Below are 17,287 nucleotides of genomic sequence, written 5' to 3' on the forward strand. Positions count from 1 at the left end.
GCCGCAGGACGCCCGCCACGCCCCGCGCCGCCCTGCAGGCGAACGCGGGAGGAGGCGAGGCCCCGCCAGGCCGCCGTAGCGCTGCGGCTCGAGCCGCTCCTCCCGCGCCGCCCTCCGCCCCCTGCCTCCCGGCGCCGCGGCAGCTCTGGGCAGCCAACGCCGCCGCCGCCGCTTCCTCCTCTGCAGCCGTTCGGCCGCTGCGTGACGCGTCGTTTCCTCCCAACATGGCGGCCGGGGCAGGTCGGCGGTGATGGAGGCCAGTCCGCGGCCGCGGCGGGTGCTCGTCCCCACAGGAGCCAGAGCAGCCCTGCTCTCTCCGGGCCTCTGATCCGCCGCCTCGTTTCTCGGTCCCCCAGCCTGACGGCCGCCGGGCTGGGCTCCCTCGCCGTCTCGCGGGCGGAGGGGCGAGTGAGGGGGAAGGTGGTGGTGGTGGGGCCGGGAAGCGACCCCCGGGCCGGGAGAAGCAGAGGTCCCACGGGCGCGGCCCTTTGGGGGACGGCTACGACCTGCGCGCCCCTCGCCCGCCCCGCAGCCGGCCCAGCTCCCCCGCCCCTTCCTGAGCCCGCCGCTGCCCTCCACGCCTCCTCCTCTTCTCCACCGCCACCCCCTCTCCTTTCTCTCGGCTCTTCCTCTCCCTCGTCGTCGTCCTCCTCCCCTCCAGCCGCTGGGATCCGCGGGTCGGACGAGCCGCCGCCTCCTTCTCTGCGTCCATGTATGAGGGGAAGAAGACGAAGAACATGTTCCTGACCCGGGCCCTGGAGAAGATTTTGGCCGACAAGGAAGTGAAGAAGGCGCATCACTCCCAGCTGCGCAAAGCGTGCGAGGTGGCGTTAGGTGAGCGGGGAGGAGGCCCGAGGGATGGGGGTGGGGAGGGTGCGGGGCGGGGGGAGGGAGGCCGGCGCGGGAGGTGGGGTCGCCGGGGGCGAGCTGGGCCGGCGCCACTGACCTCCGGGAGGCCAGGCGAAGCTCTGGGGTTGCGTGGCAGGAGTTGACAGTAACTCGGCTCGATGCGGGGCAGGGGCAGGGTGGAGGAGGAATGGCAGTGAGCCGGGCCCGGTAACGCGGCCGGGCTGGGGGGTGGCGGGGGTCGCCTGGGGAATCTGCGAAGGTTTGGTTGGTGGACCGTGCGGTGCGGCCGGGGCATCACCCTTTGTGAAGAGGCAGGACAGGGGCTGCTGTTTATTCGCTGAGAAGATTGAGGTGGAGCTGACTTGTCAAGATGGGGCGTGGGAAGGGTTCCGTCTCGTAATTTCAAATAACTTTAAGTTTAGCGTGGTACTTTGGGAAGAGAGGCTGAAGTTGTTCCCTTGTTGACAGTGTCGAGAAGGGGTTTGCGAGAGGTGCAGCCTGTACTGACATCTCTGCGCCTCCGCCACGGGAAAAACAGAGAGTAATGTTGTATCCGACTGGGCTGACCTGGAAGAACAAGACCTGAGGTTAAGGGGTGGGGGTGGCGAGATAAAAGCGGGGAAGGAAAGGACCTTTAGATAAGCTGGCTTTAGTGACAAGGAAGGGAGGCTTTGAACGGGGGAAATGAACAAGACAATGACACCCACCAGCCACATGTCTGGGCCGTGACAGCTGCTCGCGAGCTTGAATTGTGATTTACAGTTCAGACGAAAGGGATCTAGTGTCGTGAAGCCCATAGCAGGGTAAATGCAAACAATACCTACAGCGAGGACTGGCAGATGAGGAATTGTAAAGGGGGACCACTGATGGATCTTTTGCATTCATCAGGAATGAAATCCTTTAAGGAAGGACCAGGACGTTAAACGCAAAGATGAATTCCTAATGCTTGGCTTTAGTTTATAGCGCTGGAAACAGACTAGATTAAGTTGACGAGAAAAGGAAGCGTGTTAAGTGGGTTTGGAAAAAAGCATTCTTAAAAGGGGCAAAAATCCAGAATAACTTGGATGTATGCTAAAGGGTCAAGATAGCTCAAAAGCAACTTTGCCTTTTAATTATTAAAATAAAAAGGCTTTTTAACTTACTGTCATAAGCGGTTTTTTATCTCCTTTTTGGATCCTCTAAAGTGATGTGAGAAGTATTATTGAAGAAATTTTCATTAGATTTTTTTGAATTTTATGTATAATGAATTAAAAATTTTTTTTATCCCTTCATGGATCAGAAGTTCACTTTTTGTTATTCTTGTAGCTAGCAAAAGACTATTCTAAATTTATGAGAGGATGTTGTACAGTGGTAAAAATTGAATTTATAGCTGGGTCTTAAAAGACATACTTAAGTTGAAGCAGGATGAGGGAAGGAGTGATTTGGGGAGTTTTTTTAAAAAATTGTTATGTGTAGGTTTTTAAATAACTTGTAGGTTAAAGAAGTTAAGAGTTCAAACTAAAGTTTTAGTTTTTGAGGTCAGATTTTCTCTGTTAAAATATACCTTTCATATACTAAAGTATAAGTATTAGAGTATTAGACTAAGGAAATGGAGTGTTATGTGTGTGTATACATATATATATATATATATTTTTTTTTTTTTTTTCCCCGTCTTCAAAATGCTAATATAAGTATCTGTTCTAAACGGAATGCTTACTGGAAGGAGACTCAGATCCTGGCTTTAAATTGCAGTTCTGTTACATTGCAGCATAGTCAGGTCTCTGGGCCTCAGTTTCCTTCTCTGTACAGTTAGTTAGGATAGTGAACATAGTGGTTGTAATGTTAGGTTCCCCTCTAATGTGCCACGAATGTGAACACAATTGTTTTGTTAACTTGTACATTGAGAGTATTCCTGTCACTCTTGATTGGCATCTTTAGAGGCTTCAATGGCTTGGTCCTTGCTGTTTTGAGAGGGAGGGACTACTTGCTCCTGTCTGCCTTGGCTCTACAAAGATTATTTCAGATTTTGCCAGTTTTTACTTGTTTGTCCCTTCCACATAGTTAGCAGAAGCTTGTGAGGAATGTCCCAGAGTACTTTCTTTACTTGAGACATATAGGGCTTTTTCCTTGTATTTCATAGTTGCATTTAGTCTCCTACAAAATCTCATTGAGCAATCTCATGATAATTAATCCCTGATGACCTTTGTTTCTTCCCTTTTAGTCATCCGTGTACATTACCACCCAAACATAATTTAATAGAGATGACACTTATCTTTGCAGAAAGTATAATGTCCTGTAGTAGATAGTATCCCCAAATGCATCCCTGGAAACTGTCATAGACCTCCCTCTTCCACTTCACTATTGAGACCTGGGTCAGGCCACCTTTGGTTTCTTGATAATCTGTATGGCTAGCAAGCTGGATGGGAAAGTAAACTGGAATGGCCTGGTTTGGTCATTCCTTATCTCTGGGTTGTGAGTGGGTAGGAGTTGGCTGGTAGTGGTAGAGAGGTGGGTGTTGCTCTCTCTTCTAAACAGACTTTGTAAATAACCCACCTAAATATACCTGCCTTCATTTATTGTGTGTCGTTCCCCCCACCCCCCACCCCCGTTTTTACTGAGCACCTACCATATAGCTAAAGGGAACAAGAAAATACATCTAATCCTTTTGTGTTTTAAAATCATGTTAGTGGTGTGTGAGTAGGTTTCAGAGCACTAGTATTCAAAATTCAGTTACCTTTTAGTAAGATGACCTATAATAAATTGATTTTCTGTAAATTATACTCATGAAATTACAGTTCATCTCATGTTCTTAAGAATACTGTATTTTTTTCTTTTTTCTTTGGTCACAATATAGCTTTTTGGAAACCTTACCTAGATAAGGGGAGATTTTACTTCATTGAAACAAAACCCAATCTCAAAAACACCACATAAATGAGCTTTTATTTTCATGTAAAGAAAGATAATGAAAACTTTAAAGCAGATTATTGGAAACTTTTGTAAAATTATCTTACATTTCAGACTTTATTTTGAAGTAAAGTGGTTTAAAAAAAAAAAAAGAAAAAACAAAATCCTTCTCACCTTGACTTTAGTTTGAAGTAAAGTGATTAAAAAAAACCAAAACACCAAAATCCCTCCCACCTATGTTGTTGCCATCAGTGTAAAGCGCACAGGCCCAGGAACAGCTCCAGGTTGCCCTCTCTTGGTACCTGCCCCACACCAGCTTTCTGCAGCAGCCACTGAACTTTGCAGAGTCAGGGCCTCCAGGCTGCCCTAGCTTAGCTTGATCCATTCCTGCTCTCTAGAATCCTGAATTAAAAATAGTCTGGCCATCTGCTGGCAGATGAGACAACAGCTGAACTATTTTTAGTTTTAAAGAATTTAGGATTGTTGAGGGATTGGGCTTGAAGGTAGCATTGTTTGTCTTATAGGGAGGGGAGGGTGCAGTTGGGCCGTATTCCAGCTGGGCCTCTAAGTTTCAAGAGTTTCTTTGATGTTAGGGCTATGACTAGTTCAGCTTTTGCCTCTAACGTTGAGTATCTGTGAAGATATCCTGCAAATGTTAGGGTGAGTGAGTTCAAGGTTGGAAGCTGGCACTGATAGAGAATAGAAGTGAGAGAGGTGACCAGAAGAAGGTTTTAGAGGCAAGGGAGGCCTGCAGAGGCAGCATTAAGGTTGAGGTCCCTGCAGAGATACTGGGGAATGATGGCAAAAAAGAGGGATTGCTAGGAAAGTAATTTTTGCATCATATAGGGTGTGAATTTGTGTTCATCATGTTCTAAAGTGATCCTGCTGATTTTTTTTATGAGTTTGTTATCTAAGCTTATAGTCTTTTCCAGAAATGTAGATATCAATATCATATTTAGGCTAGAAACTTAACAAAACTTGCTTTGTTCTGCACCTCCAGTCTCGCCCTTGTTTTGGTTACTGGCGTTCTAAAAAAGAAGTATGAGTCGGCAGGGGCAGGATTATTTGAGTGCATTTGATTTTAGTTTTATGCTACTTCTGGTAATTTTATTAATTCTTGTCACTCTTAACTATTTACCAGAAAATGACTATGTCTCAAATAATACCCTGCAGACAGTGAATTGTCTTAATTATAATTTAAATCCATTAGCAAGTCTCTTTTTAAACCTTCCTTGATATCTAAAATAAAGTGTTTTCAGTAAGTCAGGCTGCCAAAATTTTTGAGGTAGCTAGGAAAGAAGGGCGTGATGAATGAAGTGACTGAAAGAGTATATTAGGTTTGAGTGGAAAAAAATAAGTTTGGGTTACAGTGTATATACTCTTTCCATTGTGGATATTTATACTGCACATTAACATAGTTAAAATTCTGAAGAGTCCTCTATGAAAAAAAACTGGCTCAGTTTTGTTAATGAAGTTTTCCCTAAATTTGACCCTTTTCAGTATCTGTTAACACCCCTTGGAAACGTTGTTCCTTGAAATTTACTTTGGGACACTGTTCAAGGGAAAAAAACCAAATGCAGATAGAATGGCCCTAACTACTGAGGGAACCATTCTTATGTTTTTGGAAAGCAGGAGTTTTGTTGATAGTATCTGAAGAAATGAGGTGTAGTTGGACAGAGTGGTATCAGGTCAGAGGGCCGTTTGGTTTCTAGCTCTTTCTTTCCTATCCTGTCTAATGGCAAGCAACTGCTCATCTCCGGTGTTAGTGTTTAACTTGTAGAGAAACTTCTGTCAGTAATTATTGTTTCAAACCAGAGTAAAAATGTATTGTGAATGGGAAATAATTTGGGGGAATATTTGTCACAATATTCATCACAGATTGGATGAGGGAATATCTGAAAAGGGGAAACACATGAACAAATTATTGTTGCCATTCTAAGTTAAGTACATTCTTCATTCAGATACTTGGTTGAACTAGTATGGGCCAGGTAGTGTTTCAGCGCTGGGCATAGAGCAGTGAGCCAAATATGCTTTCATGGAACGTATTTTCTAGTTGAGGCTGAGAGTAAAAAACTGATGTATTGTCACATTGATAATTGTTATTATCTGAGGAAATAGTTCAGAAAGGTAAAGGGAGAATGGCCGGGGGGCAAGTATAGGTAGGGCTGTCAGGAAAGGCCTTTTCAGGAGGTGACATGTCAGCAGAGACGTGATAGGTCCAGTTTCTCAGATGGCCTGGGTTTCACAGGCAGAGGGAACAGTGATGCTGGTGTTGTGCTCCGTACCTTCCAGGATGAAAGGAACCTTGTATGGCTAGAGAGAGAGGAGGGAGGAGGAGAGGAGAGCAGCTTTGGCTTTTATTACATCTGTGCTCTAAGTCCCTGGAGAGTTTTACAGGGGGTGACAAAGCAGGTTTACATGTAAAAAGGCTCTCTTTGGCCAGAGGTGATAGTGATTTAGGCTGATGGTGGTGGAGGGAATGAGAATTGGTTGCATTTGAAATATGTATTTTTTTCCCGTGGGGCACAGGGTGCCACACGCAAAGCCTCAGTTCTTTTTTTCGTTGTTGTTGTTGTTTTAATATTCATTGATTTGACTGGTTATGGTTTTAGTTGCAACACATGGGCTCTTCCTAGACCAGAGCTCAAACCGTCTGCATTGGTAGGCGGATTCTCATCCACTGTCACCAGGGAAGTCTTGGAATATACTTTGGAGTTGACAGGATTTGCTCATGGGTTGGTTGCCTGACAACAAACAGAACCAGAACCAGGTTATTGGAGAAGGCGTTCACTGTGATGGGGAACACCAGGAGAGAAAACTTATTAGTAAAACATTTTATTCAACTCTTTGTGTATTTTAGAATTTTTTAATGATAGAATTTCCTGCTGATAATAATAGGATATTTTCTACTGAGAAAAAGGCACACTTAAAATGATAGAACATAGTCTAGTGAGAAGGCACAAAACAATTTCAGATTTGACTTGTCAGTTTTTTCTCTGAGGTTTTTTCCTAAGAGAGCGCGTCTTTCACATTGTTTCAATTACAGTAAACAATTGATCTGGTCCCTTTTCAGGGATAGGAACTTGGCAGATGTAATCAGTTAAAGATCTTGAGATGAAATCATCTTGGATTTAAGGGTAGGTCCTAAGTCCAGTGACTGGTGTCCTATGTAGAGGGAGAAACACAGAGACACACAGAGGAAGAGAGGCATGTGGAAATGGAGGCAGGCAGAGATCGAGGTTATGTTGCTGGAAGCCAAGAGATGCCAGGTGTCACCAGGTTGAGACAGGGCAAGGAAGGATTCTTCCTGGAGCTTTTCATTGGTGAAATGCTCTGCTAACACCTTTAGTTCAGACTTCTGGCCTCCAGAACTGAGAGAAAACGAATTTCTAATGTTTTAAGCCAAGTTTGTGGTAGTTTGTTAATAACAGTTGTCTTTATCCTGACTTTAGACCCACTTTGATTTGTTTGAGCTTCTCTTTAGAGTGCAGAGTGTACTTGAACAACATGGTGGTTAGGGCACCCTCCCTCCAAGCAGTTGAAAATCCAAGTGTAACTTTACAGTCGGCTCTCCCTATCCATGACTCCGCATCCTTGGATTCAGCCAGCCTTGAATCATGTAGTGTTTCTTAAAGAAAATCTGCATATGAGTTCAGAAGACCAAACGTGTATAAATAATAAAATACTGTCTTTGATCTCTTTCATAAACTTAGAAAGGAATTATTCTCAGGCTTTAATGTTCGTGAGTCTTAGGAAACTTCTTTTAGTAAAAGAGTCCTGGGCCCAAGTGTTTAATTAAAAGTTTTATGTTCTACTTTTGATAAGAATTCACTAATCAGCTGTTTAATAACACTCATCTGTCCACACCTTGCTACGAAATTAATCAGTAAAAATGTAAGCAAGCAAAGCCAAGGACTGTTTTCATAGGAGAGTCCTTGTGCCTTTACTCAGTTTACTTTTAATTACATGTAAGTCCAATACATTTGGCAGTTTACTTTTGTAAAAACATAAATCCTTTTCTTCAAACCATTTTCAAAAGTAGAACTAGGAGTGAAAAAATCATCCATCACAATAGAGGTAACTCTTGTTACCTTTATTAAAAGTTTTATTGAAGTCACAATTTACAGTCTATAAAATATGCTCATTTAAAATATATTTTTTACTAAATTTCATTGAAGTGTGCACCCATCACCAAATCCAGTTTTAGAACATTTCCATCACCCCGGTAAGGGCCCTCATGCCCATTTACAGTTAATCCCAGTTTGCAGACATCCACTAATCCATGTCTTTGCCTTTACTGGAAATCTGTGTGTTATACATATGTGGTCTTTCATGCCTGACTTCACTCAGCATAATGTTTTTGAAGTTCATTCTTGTTGTAGCATGTATCAATATATATATTTTTTTTTTGCTGAATAGTATTCCATAATGTGGATGTGCCTTATTTTTTTGCTTGTCTTCGCACAGTTGATAAGCATTTGGGTTGGACATACAATGCTGCTATGAATATTCAAGTGTAAATCTTTATTCAGGTCTAATATTTTATTTCTGATAAATACCTAGAAGTGGAATTGCTGAGTCATATGATAACTTTGTTTAACTTTTAAAGAAACTAAGTTGTTTTCCAAAGTAACTGCATCGTTTGGCTTTCTCGTACAGCCTTGCCAGTCAATATTTTTTATTTTCTGTTTTTGATTTTAGCCATCCTAGTTAAGATGAAGTTATTTCATTGAAACAGTGTTAGCTTTTTGAGGCATTTTTTTTCCCCCAGACTTTGTATACATATACATGAACAGATAAATTCTTCCAAAAGTTGAGCTATTTAATTTGAGGCGGTAATAGGAGGAAAAGAAATAACTAACATTTATTGAATGTTTACTGTAGTCCAAGTTCTTTGCCAATTAAGTACTTCATTAGCTATATCTCAGTTAGTTGTCAGAACAATCCTGTGCGCTCTGGTGCTATTATTCTTTGCGTTTTGCAAAGGAAGAAACTGAGGTTTAGAGCTGTGTTTAGTACAGTTGGAATGTGTGTGCCTTTTGGCTTAATGTGGCCGTTCTGAACTGTACCCTAAGTCACAGAACTGTTTACAAGTAACAAATTAAAAAATGAGATAAGAGAGCAATCACAGAAAGAAAGGCATGCTAAGAAAAGATAAGAACAAAATACATAAAAGAGAGAGAAACAGTCAACCAACAGCAACAGAAGAAAATATTGCTCTGTACGTTTCAGTGAGTCTTGGGGTGTTTATGTACTGTGTGTTCATAATGGTGTCCCTGAGTCCATCATGCAAAAAATCATTTTATTGTATGTTCTACCTAGAAAGTCAGACAGATTCTTGTGCATTTCTCTGTGTCTTTTGAAGATTTTTACCAAATTTTAAAGTAAGATTTTTATTTGAGCTCTTTGAAAAATTCAGCTGGGCTCTGACTCCCAAGGACTCTGGGCAGGCTAGCTTTCATTGTTTCTGTAGTCCTATCCCTGTACAAATACACTACTCTCTTGTGCTTTCTTTCTTAATGTTCATAGCATTTCAGATCATTTTAAGAATTGAAATGAAAACAAGATCTTATTAAAATGTCATCTTATGGGAAATTACAAATAAGACTTAACCTAAAAATAACTGGTTGTGTATCTCAGTGGCTTATTTTATAAGTATACAAATGTAACTTTTGTGTAATTGTCATAATTTTTGGTTGTATAGTCTCATTATTTCATATGCTGTATCTGTGTCTTCCTACCTAGCATTTTAATAAGATGTCGTTTATTTAAATGTTTTTGACTTTGGGAGTATTTACATATAAAATTCGCTTCACAGATTTTTCTTTCAGTAATCCCTGCAAAAATTCTTTGAGCATTTTGTTAGGTATGCAGAATTATCTAAACATTAAGATGGAACTCACTGGGGTATTAGAGTGTGGTCACTTACGGTTCTCGTTCTTTAGGCAAAGTTATCATAAATACAGTTGTGCTGGGTATGACTGTATATACAGCAGAGTATGAGGAAAATAAGTCAGGGTATTCATCCTCTTTAGATTATTGATTTTGATCTATTTTTACTGTAAGCATTCTTTTTCATTGTTTCTTTGCACTTTTTCTTTTTTGTCCTAAAAGTAGGAATCAAAGACATAAAAACTGCCTTTTTATAGTTAGGATAAGTATAATTTTGTTTTCTATAAATTTTATTAATTTTTTTCATACTTTTTTCCTTGATATTTATTAAGGTATAGAGTTTTATATTTAATAGTTCACCTTGTCTCAGAATTGATAATCAGGTATTGAAAAGCAATTACTAAGTTAGAAAAGCATTTTATTACATCTTATTCCAGTATTTCTGTTTAGTGCTTAAATTGTATCAAATATGATTGACGAGTCCTCATTGCCCCTTAACTTTTTTATAAAGTTTGATTTTCTTTCCCAAATAATTTTAGGATTTTCTTTATTCTTTAATATTGTCTTTATATTCTCTTAGTGACTTATTAACATAATACTTAATCAGCATTTCTTACCTTATTCTTGTGTATCAGATAAAAAGTATTATTACACTTGGGAATAAGTTGGTTATTTTGTTTCATCTATTTTATTGGGTCCTCATGCTTCTAGTCTCTTAAGTGTTAATTCTTACATAATTGAGAATGTATTCAATGCAGTGCTAAGCAAAAGCTTAATTGTGATTTCTAATGTGCTTGTTTGTATCTTTAGAAATGGAGATGGAAAACATGCATCGTCTGGTATTAGGTTGGTGCAAACGTTATTACATTTTTGCATTGTTGAAATTTGCTGTTTGATATTGGAATGCATTCTTAAATGTGGTTATGTTATACATCATTTTAATGTGCATTTCTCGCTTTGTTTTTTTTTGCTAATGACTTATTACTTGATGTTTATTTATTTTAAACTATGGAAATGATGCTAGACAAAAAGCAAATTCAAGCAATTTTCTTACTTGAGTTCAAAATGGGTAGTAAAGCAGTGGAGACAACTCAAAACATCAACAGTGCATTGGCCCAGTAACTGCTAACAAACATACAGTGCAGTGGTGGTTCAAGATGTTTTGCAAAGGAGATGAGAGCCTTGAAGATGAGGAGCACAATGCCTGGCCGTCAGAAGTTGACAACGACCAATTGAGAGTCGTCATCAAAGCTGATCCTCTTAACGACTACATGAGAAGTTGCCAAAGAACTCAAGGTTGCCCATTCTATAGTTGTTTGGCATTTGAAGAAAACTGAAAAGATGAAAAAGCTCGATGAGTGGGTACCTCATTAGCTGACTGCAAATCAAAAAAATTATCACTTTGAAGTGTTGTCTTCTCTTATCCTATGCAACAACAATGGACCATTTCTCAATCCGATTGTGACGTTCACTGAAAAGTGGATTTTCACAGTGGATTTTCAACCGGTTGTCGCCGGTTGGTCTGAGAAGACACTCCAAAGCACTTCCCAAAGCCAAACTTGCACCAAAAAAAAAGTCATGGTCACTTTGGTGGTCTGCTGCTCGTCTGATCCACTGCAACTTTCTGAATCCCGGCGAAACCATTACATCTGAGAAGCATGCTCAGCAAATTGATGAGCTGCACCAAAAACTGCAGTGATTCAGCAGCTGGCATTGGTCAGCAGAATGGGCCCAATTCTCCACGACAATGCGCTACCGCACCTTGCACAACCAGTGCTTCAAAAGTTGAATGAATTGGACTGTGAAGTTTCGCCTCATCTGCCATATTCACCTGACCTCTTGCCAACTGACTACCACTTCTCCAAGCATCTCAACAACTTTTTGCAGAGAAAATGCTTCCATAACCAGCAGGATGCAGGAAAAGTTTTCCAAGAGTTCATCAAATCCTAAAGCACATATTTTCATGCTACAGAAATAAACTTATTTCTCATTGGCAAAAATGTGTTGATTGTAATTGTTCCTAATTTGATTGATAAAGATGTGTTTGACCCTAGTTATAATGAGTTATAATGATTTAAAATTCATGGTCCAAAACCACAATTACTTTTGCACCAACCTATTAATAGAACAGAAATAAGATGTAATATGTTTGATACCAGTTAATAATTAAATTAGAACTTGTTAATAATTAAGCTTTTAAAGCATATACCAGTTCCAAAATGGGTATTTTTTAAATTTTCTTTTCCCACAGTGGGTATTTTATAATGATTAGAGAACAGAAGTTTTACAGTAAATAGTGTGTCTGCAGATTATTTTGCCAGGAGAGACATGGACAGAAGGTAAACTTACATTATCAGAATGTACTTTTTTCCTAAATGCAGTGATGAATCTTTGTGTTTGGATATATGAAGTGAAAAAGTATTTTATTCTCTGTTCCCATCTCAGGTCTCATTTTTATGGCTGTTGGGGAAGTCTTGAATGGCAGATTAGAAAGAAAGGTACTTTTGTTAGTAATGTGTAGCAACGCACACACACACACACACACACACACACACGAGCTTGCTTGGCAGGAGTACTGGAGTGGGTTGCCGTTTCCTACTCCAGGGGATCTTCCCACCTCGGGGATCAGACCTGCTTCTCTTGCATCCCCTGCATTGGCAGGCAGATCTTTACCACTGTACCTGCCGCCTGGGAAGCCCCAGTGTGCAGCATATGCTTCCTTACAAAGTTAGTGAACATGCCAGAACCAAAGCTTTTGTATGTGGTCATATCTTCATTGAGTTGTTTTCCTTTTGAAATAGTCAAAGCAAAGATTTTCAGTTTTTTAAACTTTCTTGTACATTTCAAAAAGCACACTTGATTAGGTGATCAATAATGCTGCAGTCTGGTTCCTTATAATAAAGTTCGGCATTCAAATCATAACCCTTATAATTCTTTTTGTTTGTTTTTTCTTGTTTTGAATGAAAAATGTCTTTAGGAAAGATTAGTCTTTTTCTGTTTTATTACTAAGTTAAAATTAACATTCATGAATATTTTCTGAACAGTTTAGGATTTTATGTCAAATTGAATATCTTTTTTAAATGCTTCTACACTTGGTTTCTTTTAATTTGGTCTTAGTGAAGTTTTTTATTTTTAACATTTCTTAAGGTTGTATAATTGTTCATTTATAACATTATGACAAATAAGGAGCTTTGATTTTTGCCATTTATGTATGCCTCCTGCTGTTCTGTGTCATGAAGTTATCTCTCACTAGTTTGCTTGACCAAAGGTTCTTAATGTATATTTTGTTGATTCAGTAAGTTAATGTCCCCAAGTATTTTGTCTAGGATAGTCACTGTTAATAATTTGGCTTTCCAGAAGATGAATTAAAAAAACAAAAATCTTTTGAGTTTGGAAATTAAATGTCAAGAATGTTTGCTTTTCCTCAGTTTTTCCATTTTTTTTAAATTAGTTTTTATCCTAAACTTTTCATTAAAAAAAAATCGCAGTATTTCAGTTCATTTTATGGGAACCATTCCTTTTATGTTCATTTCCTACCTGATTCTCTTTTCTTTTCTCCTTCTCAAACCTTCATAAAGACATATTTGAAAGCTGTTGAAACAATTTAAAGAGAATCAGTGGGTAATCTGACATCTGGTTAGCAACCTTTGATGTGACCTTCCAAATGACCACTAACTTGTAGAAATGGAGGAAAATTTACTATGTTGTGGAAAACCGTATTGATAGTAGTCTTACTAGACCCGGGAGGAATGAATGAAACTAAAAGAATGAGAGAAAAGAGCACAGGTATGGAGGACAGAAACCAAAACTATTCCACATGAATAGTTTCCTAAACACAGAACAAGAAAATTAAAAATTGGAAATTACAAACAGAAGAATAATCAAAGACATAATAAAGAAAACTTCACCAAGAAACACCTATGTATGAAAACTGCCGTATCCCAGAAAGAAGAAAACTCAATGTAAAGAGACTCTTACAAGTTTCAGTCTAGCAGTATTATTTAAAATTAAAGAGAAAAAAAAAAATATCCTATGAATTTCTAGGCAGAGATAATAAGCTTTCAAAGAAGCAATTGTAAGTTTTTAGTTAAGATTACAAGTTTCACCCTAGGTAAATAGGGTGAAATAATAGAAATAATAGAAATGTGCTAAATAATAGAAGTGTGCTGAAAATGATAGACTAGCAGCTCTGCTAATACATTCAGATACAGTGTTTTATAAAGTGAAATATATATATATTTTTTAAATTGGTCTTACCTCACCTCTTTATTTTCCCTGTTTCTTTTTTCCTCTCCTCCTATCTCCTTCATCTCCACTCCTCTCATTCCTTTTATCTTAAATTCTACTTCTAAAAAATTGTTAGAAAATAATGATGCATGTTGTGAAGCTAGATGTACAGATTTATTCATCTTTGTGATTTAACATATTTTTCCTGAACCGTCTTTTATTTGCAATCTTTTGTTGATTTCTGTAGAGCAGAGTGAATCAGTTATCCATGTATCCACTTTTTAAGATTCTTTTCCTATATAGGTCATTACAGAATACTGAGTAGAGTTCTCTATGTTCTACAGTAGATCCTTACTAGTTGTATCTATCTTATAGTGTGTGTATGTCAATCCCAATTTATCCCTCTCCTTTCCTCCACACACTGTAATCATAAATTTATTTTCTATATCTGTGCCTCTTTCTGTTTTGTAAGTTCATTTGTACCATTCTTTTAGATTCTGCATGTTAAAGTGATATCATATGATATTTTTCTCTGACTGACTTCACTCAGTATGACAATCTCTAGGTCCATCTATGTTGCTGAAAATGTTATTATTTCATTCTTTGTTAATGGCCAAGTAATATTCCACTGTGTATATGTACCACGTCTTTTTTATCTGTTCCTCTCTTGATGGACATTTAAGTTGCTTCCATGTCTTGGCTATTGTAAATAGTACTGCCATGAACACTGGGGTGCATATATCTTTTTGAATTATGATTTTCTCTGGATATATGCCCTGGAATGGGATGGCTGTATCATATTATAGCTCTATTTAGTTTTTTAAGGAACCTCCATACTGTTCTTCATAGTGGCTGTACAAATTTACATTCCCACCAATGTAGGAGGGTTCACTTTTTTGATGATGACCATTCTGACTGATGTGAAGTGATACCTTGTTCTAGTTTTGATCTGCATTTCTCTGATAATTAGTGATGTTGAGAATCTTTTAATGTGCTTTTTGGCTGTCTGCATGTTATCTTTGAAGAAATGTCTAGTTAGATCTTACACCCATGTTTTGATTGGGTTGGTTTTGTTTTGTTTTTTAATATTGAGCTGCATGAGCTGTTTATATATTTTGGAGAACAAACCCTTGTCCATCTCTTCATTTGCAGTGTTGGTTGTCTTTTTGTTTAAGGTTGCCTTTGCTGTGCAAAAGCTTTTAAATTTAATTAGGTCCTATTTGTTTTTGTTTAAACATTATTCTAGGAGGTGGATCAGAAAAGATCTTACTGCAATTTATGTCAAAGTATTCTGCCTATGTTTTCCTCTAAGAATTGTATAGTATCCAGCTTTACAGATAGGTATTCAATCCATTTTGATTTTATTTTTGTATATGGTGTTAGGGAGTGTTCTATTTTCATTCTTTTACAAGTGGTTGACCAGTTTTCCCAGCACCACTTATTGAAGAGACTGTCTTTTCTCCATTGTATATTCTTGCCTACTTTGTCACTGATTAGGTGGCCACAGGTGCGTGGGTTATCTCTGGAGTTTCAGTCTTTTTCCATTGATCTATATTCCTGTTTTTGTGCCAGTATCATATTGTTTTGATTACTTCAGTAGTATAGTATGAGGCAGGGAACCTGATTCCTTTAGCTCTGTTCTTTTTTCAAGGTTGGTTTCACTATTGAGAGTCTTTTGTGTTTCCATGCAAAATGTAAAATTTTTTGTTCTAATTCTGTGAAAAATGCCATTGGTAATTTGATAGGAATTGCATTGAATCTGTAGATAGCTTTGGGTTGTATAGTCATTTTCACAATATTGATTTCTCCAATTCAAGAACATGGTCTCCCTCTCCATCTGTGTGTATCATCTTTGATTTCTTTCATCGGTGTCTTATAGTTTTTCAAGTACGGATCTTTTGCCTCCTTCGGTTCAGTTCAGTCACTCAGTCCGTGTCTGACTCTTTGCAACCCCATGGACTGCAGCACGCCAGGCCTCCCTGTCCATCACCAACTCCCAGAGTTCACCCAAACTCATATCCATTGAGTTGGTGATGCCATCCAGCCATCTCATCCTCTGTCGTCCCCTTCTCCTCCTGCCCCCAATCCCTCCCAGCATCAGGGTCTTTTCAAATGAGTCAGTTCTTCACGTGAAGTGGCCAAAGTACTGGAGTTTCAGCTTCAACATCAGTCCTTCCAATGAACACCCAGGACTGATCTCCTTTAGAATGGACTGGTTAGGTAGGTTTATTTCTAGCTATTTTATTCTTTATGATGTGATGGTAAATGGAATTGTTTCCTTAATCTCTCTGATCTTTCATTGTTAGGGTATAGGAATGCATAGATTTCTGTGTATTAATTTTGTATCCTGCAACTCTACTAGATTCATTCATGAGCTCTAGTAGTTTTTTGGTAGCATCTTTAGGATTTTCAATGTATAGTATCATGTTATCTGCAAACAGTGATGGTTTTACTTCTTTTTTTCCAATTTGGATTCCTTTTACTTCTGTTTATTTTCTAATAGTCATGATTAGGACCTCCAAAGCTGTGTTGAATGAAAGTGGTGAGGGTGGACATCGTTGTCTTGGTCCTTGTGTGTGTGTTTGTGTTTAAATTGCTAAGTTGTGTCCGACTCTTGAGATCCCATGGACTGTGCCTGCCAGGCTCCTCTCTCCATGGAATTCTCCAGGCAAGATTACTGGGTTGGGTTGCCATTTCTTTCTTCAGGGGATCTTCCCAACCCAGGGATTGAACCTGGGTCTCCGGCACTGCAAGTAGATTTTTTACCATCTGACCAACAAGGGAAGCCCCTAAGCCCACTTTCAGGAGAGTTTTTAGTTTTTGTTTTTGTTTTTAAATCATAAATGGACATCAAAAGCCTTTTCTGTGTCTATGGAGATGATAACCATATGATTTTTATTCTAAAAATTTTATAACTTTGATTTTGCCTATATTGAAGAATCCTGCAACTCTGGGACAGATCCCACTTGATCGGAGTGTCTGATCTTTTTTCTTTGGCTGTGCGAGGTGACATGTGAAACTTTACCAACTGGGGATCAAACCATGCCCCCTGCATTGTAAGTGTGGAGTTTTAATCACTGGACCGTCAAGAAAGTCCTGTACAGCCCTTTAAATGTATTGTGAATTTGTGTTTGCTAGTATTTTGTTGAGAGCTTTTGAGTATACGTTCATCAGTGATACTGGCTTGTAATTTTCTTTTTTTGTGATATCTTTGCCTGGGTTTGGTATCAGAGTGGTATTATAGAATGAGGTTGGGAATGTTCCTTCCTCTGCTATTTTTTGAAAGAGTTCAAAAGGCTAGGTGTTAACTCTTCTGTAAATGTTTGATAGAATTCACCTATAAAGTCATCTGGTCCTGGATTTGTTTGTGGAAAAATTCTTAATCTGTTTCAATTTCAGTATGCTTGTGATTGGTCCATTCATGTTTTTTGTTTTT

General features: G+C 39.0%; 1 protein-coding gene across 2 annotated transcripts in view; it reads left to right on the top strand.

Annotated features, from left to right (window-relative positions):
- ARFGEF1 (ADP ribosylation factor guanine nucleotide exchange factor 1) overlaps positions 321-17,287 on the top strand; it is a 132,058-nt gene continuing 115,091 nt past the window's right edge. Inside the window, exon 1 of one of the 2 annotated variants that reach the window (XM_018058435.1) lies at positions 321-834. In XM_018058435.1, the coding sequence (XP_017913924.1) occupies positions 711-834 (124 nt within the window). In that variant the 5' untranslated portion in view covers positions 321-710. The remainder of the gene's footprint in view (positions 835-17,287) is intronic. The other variant, XR_001919147.1, reaches the window with a different exon arrangement.

Source organism: Capra hircus, chromosome 14 (assembly GCF_001704415.2).
Source record: "Capra hircus breed San Clemente chromosome 14, ASM170441v1, whole genome shotgun sequence".
NCBI lineage: Eukaryota > Metazoa > Chordata > Mammalia > Artiodactyla > Bovidae > Capra > Capra hircus.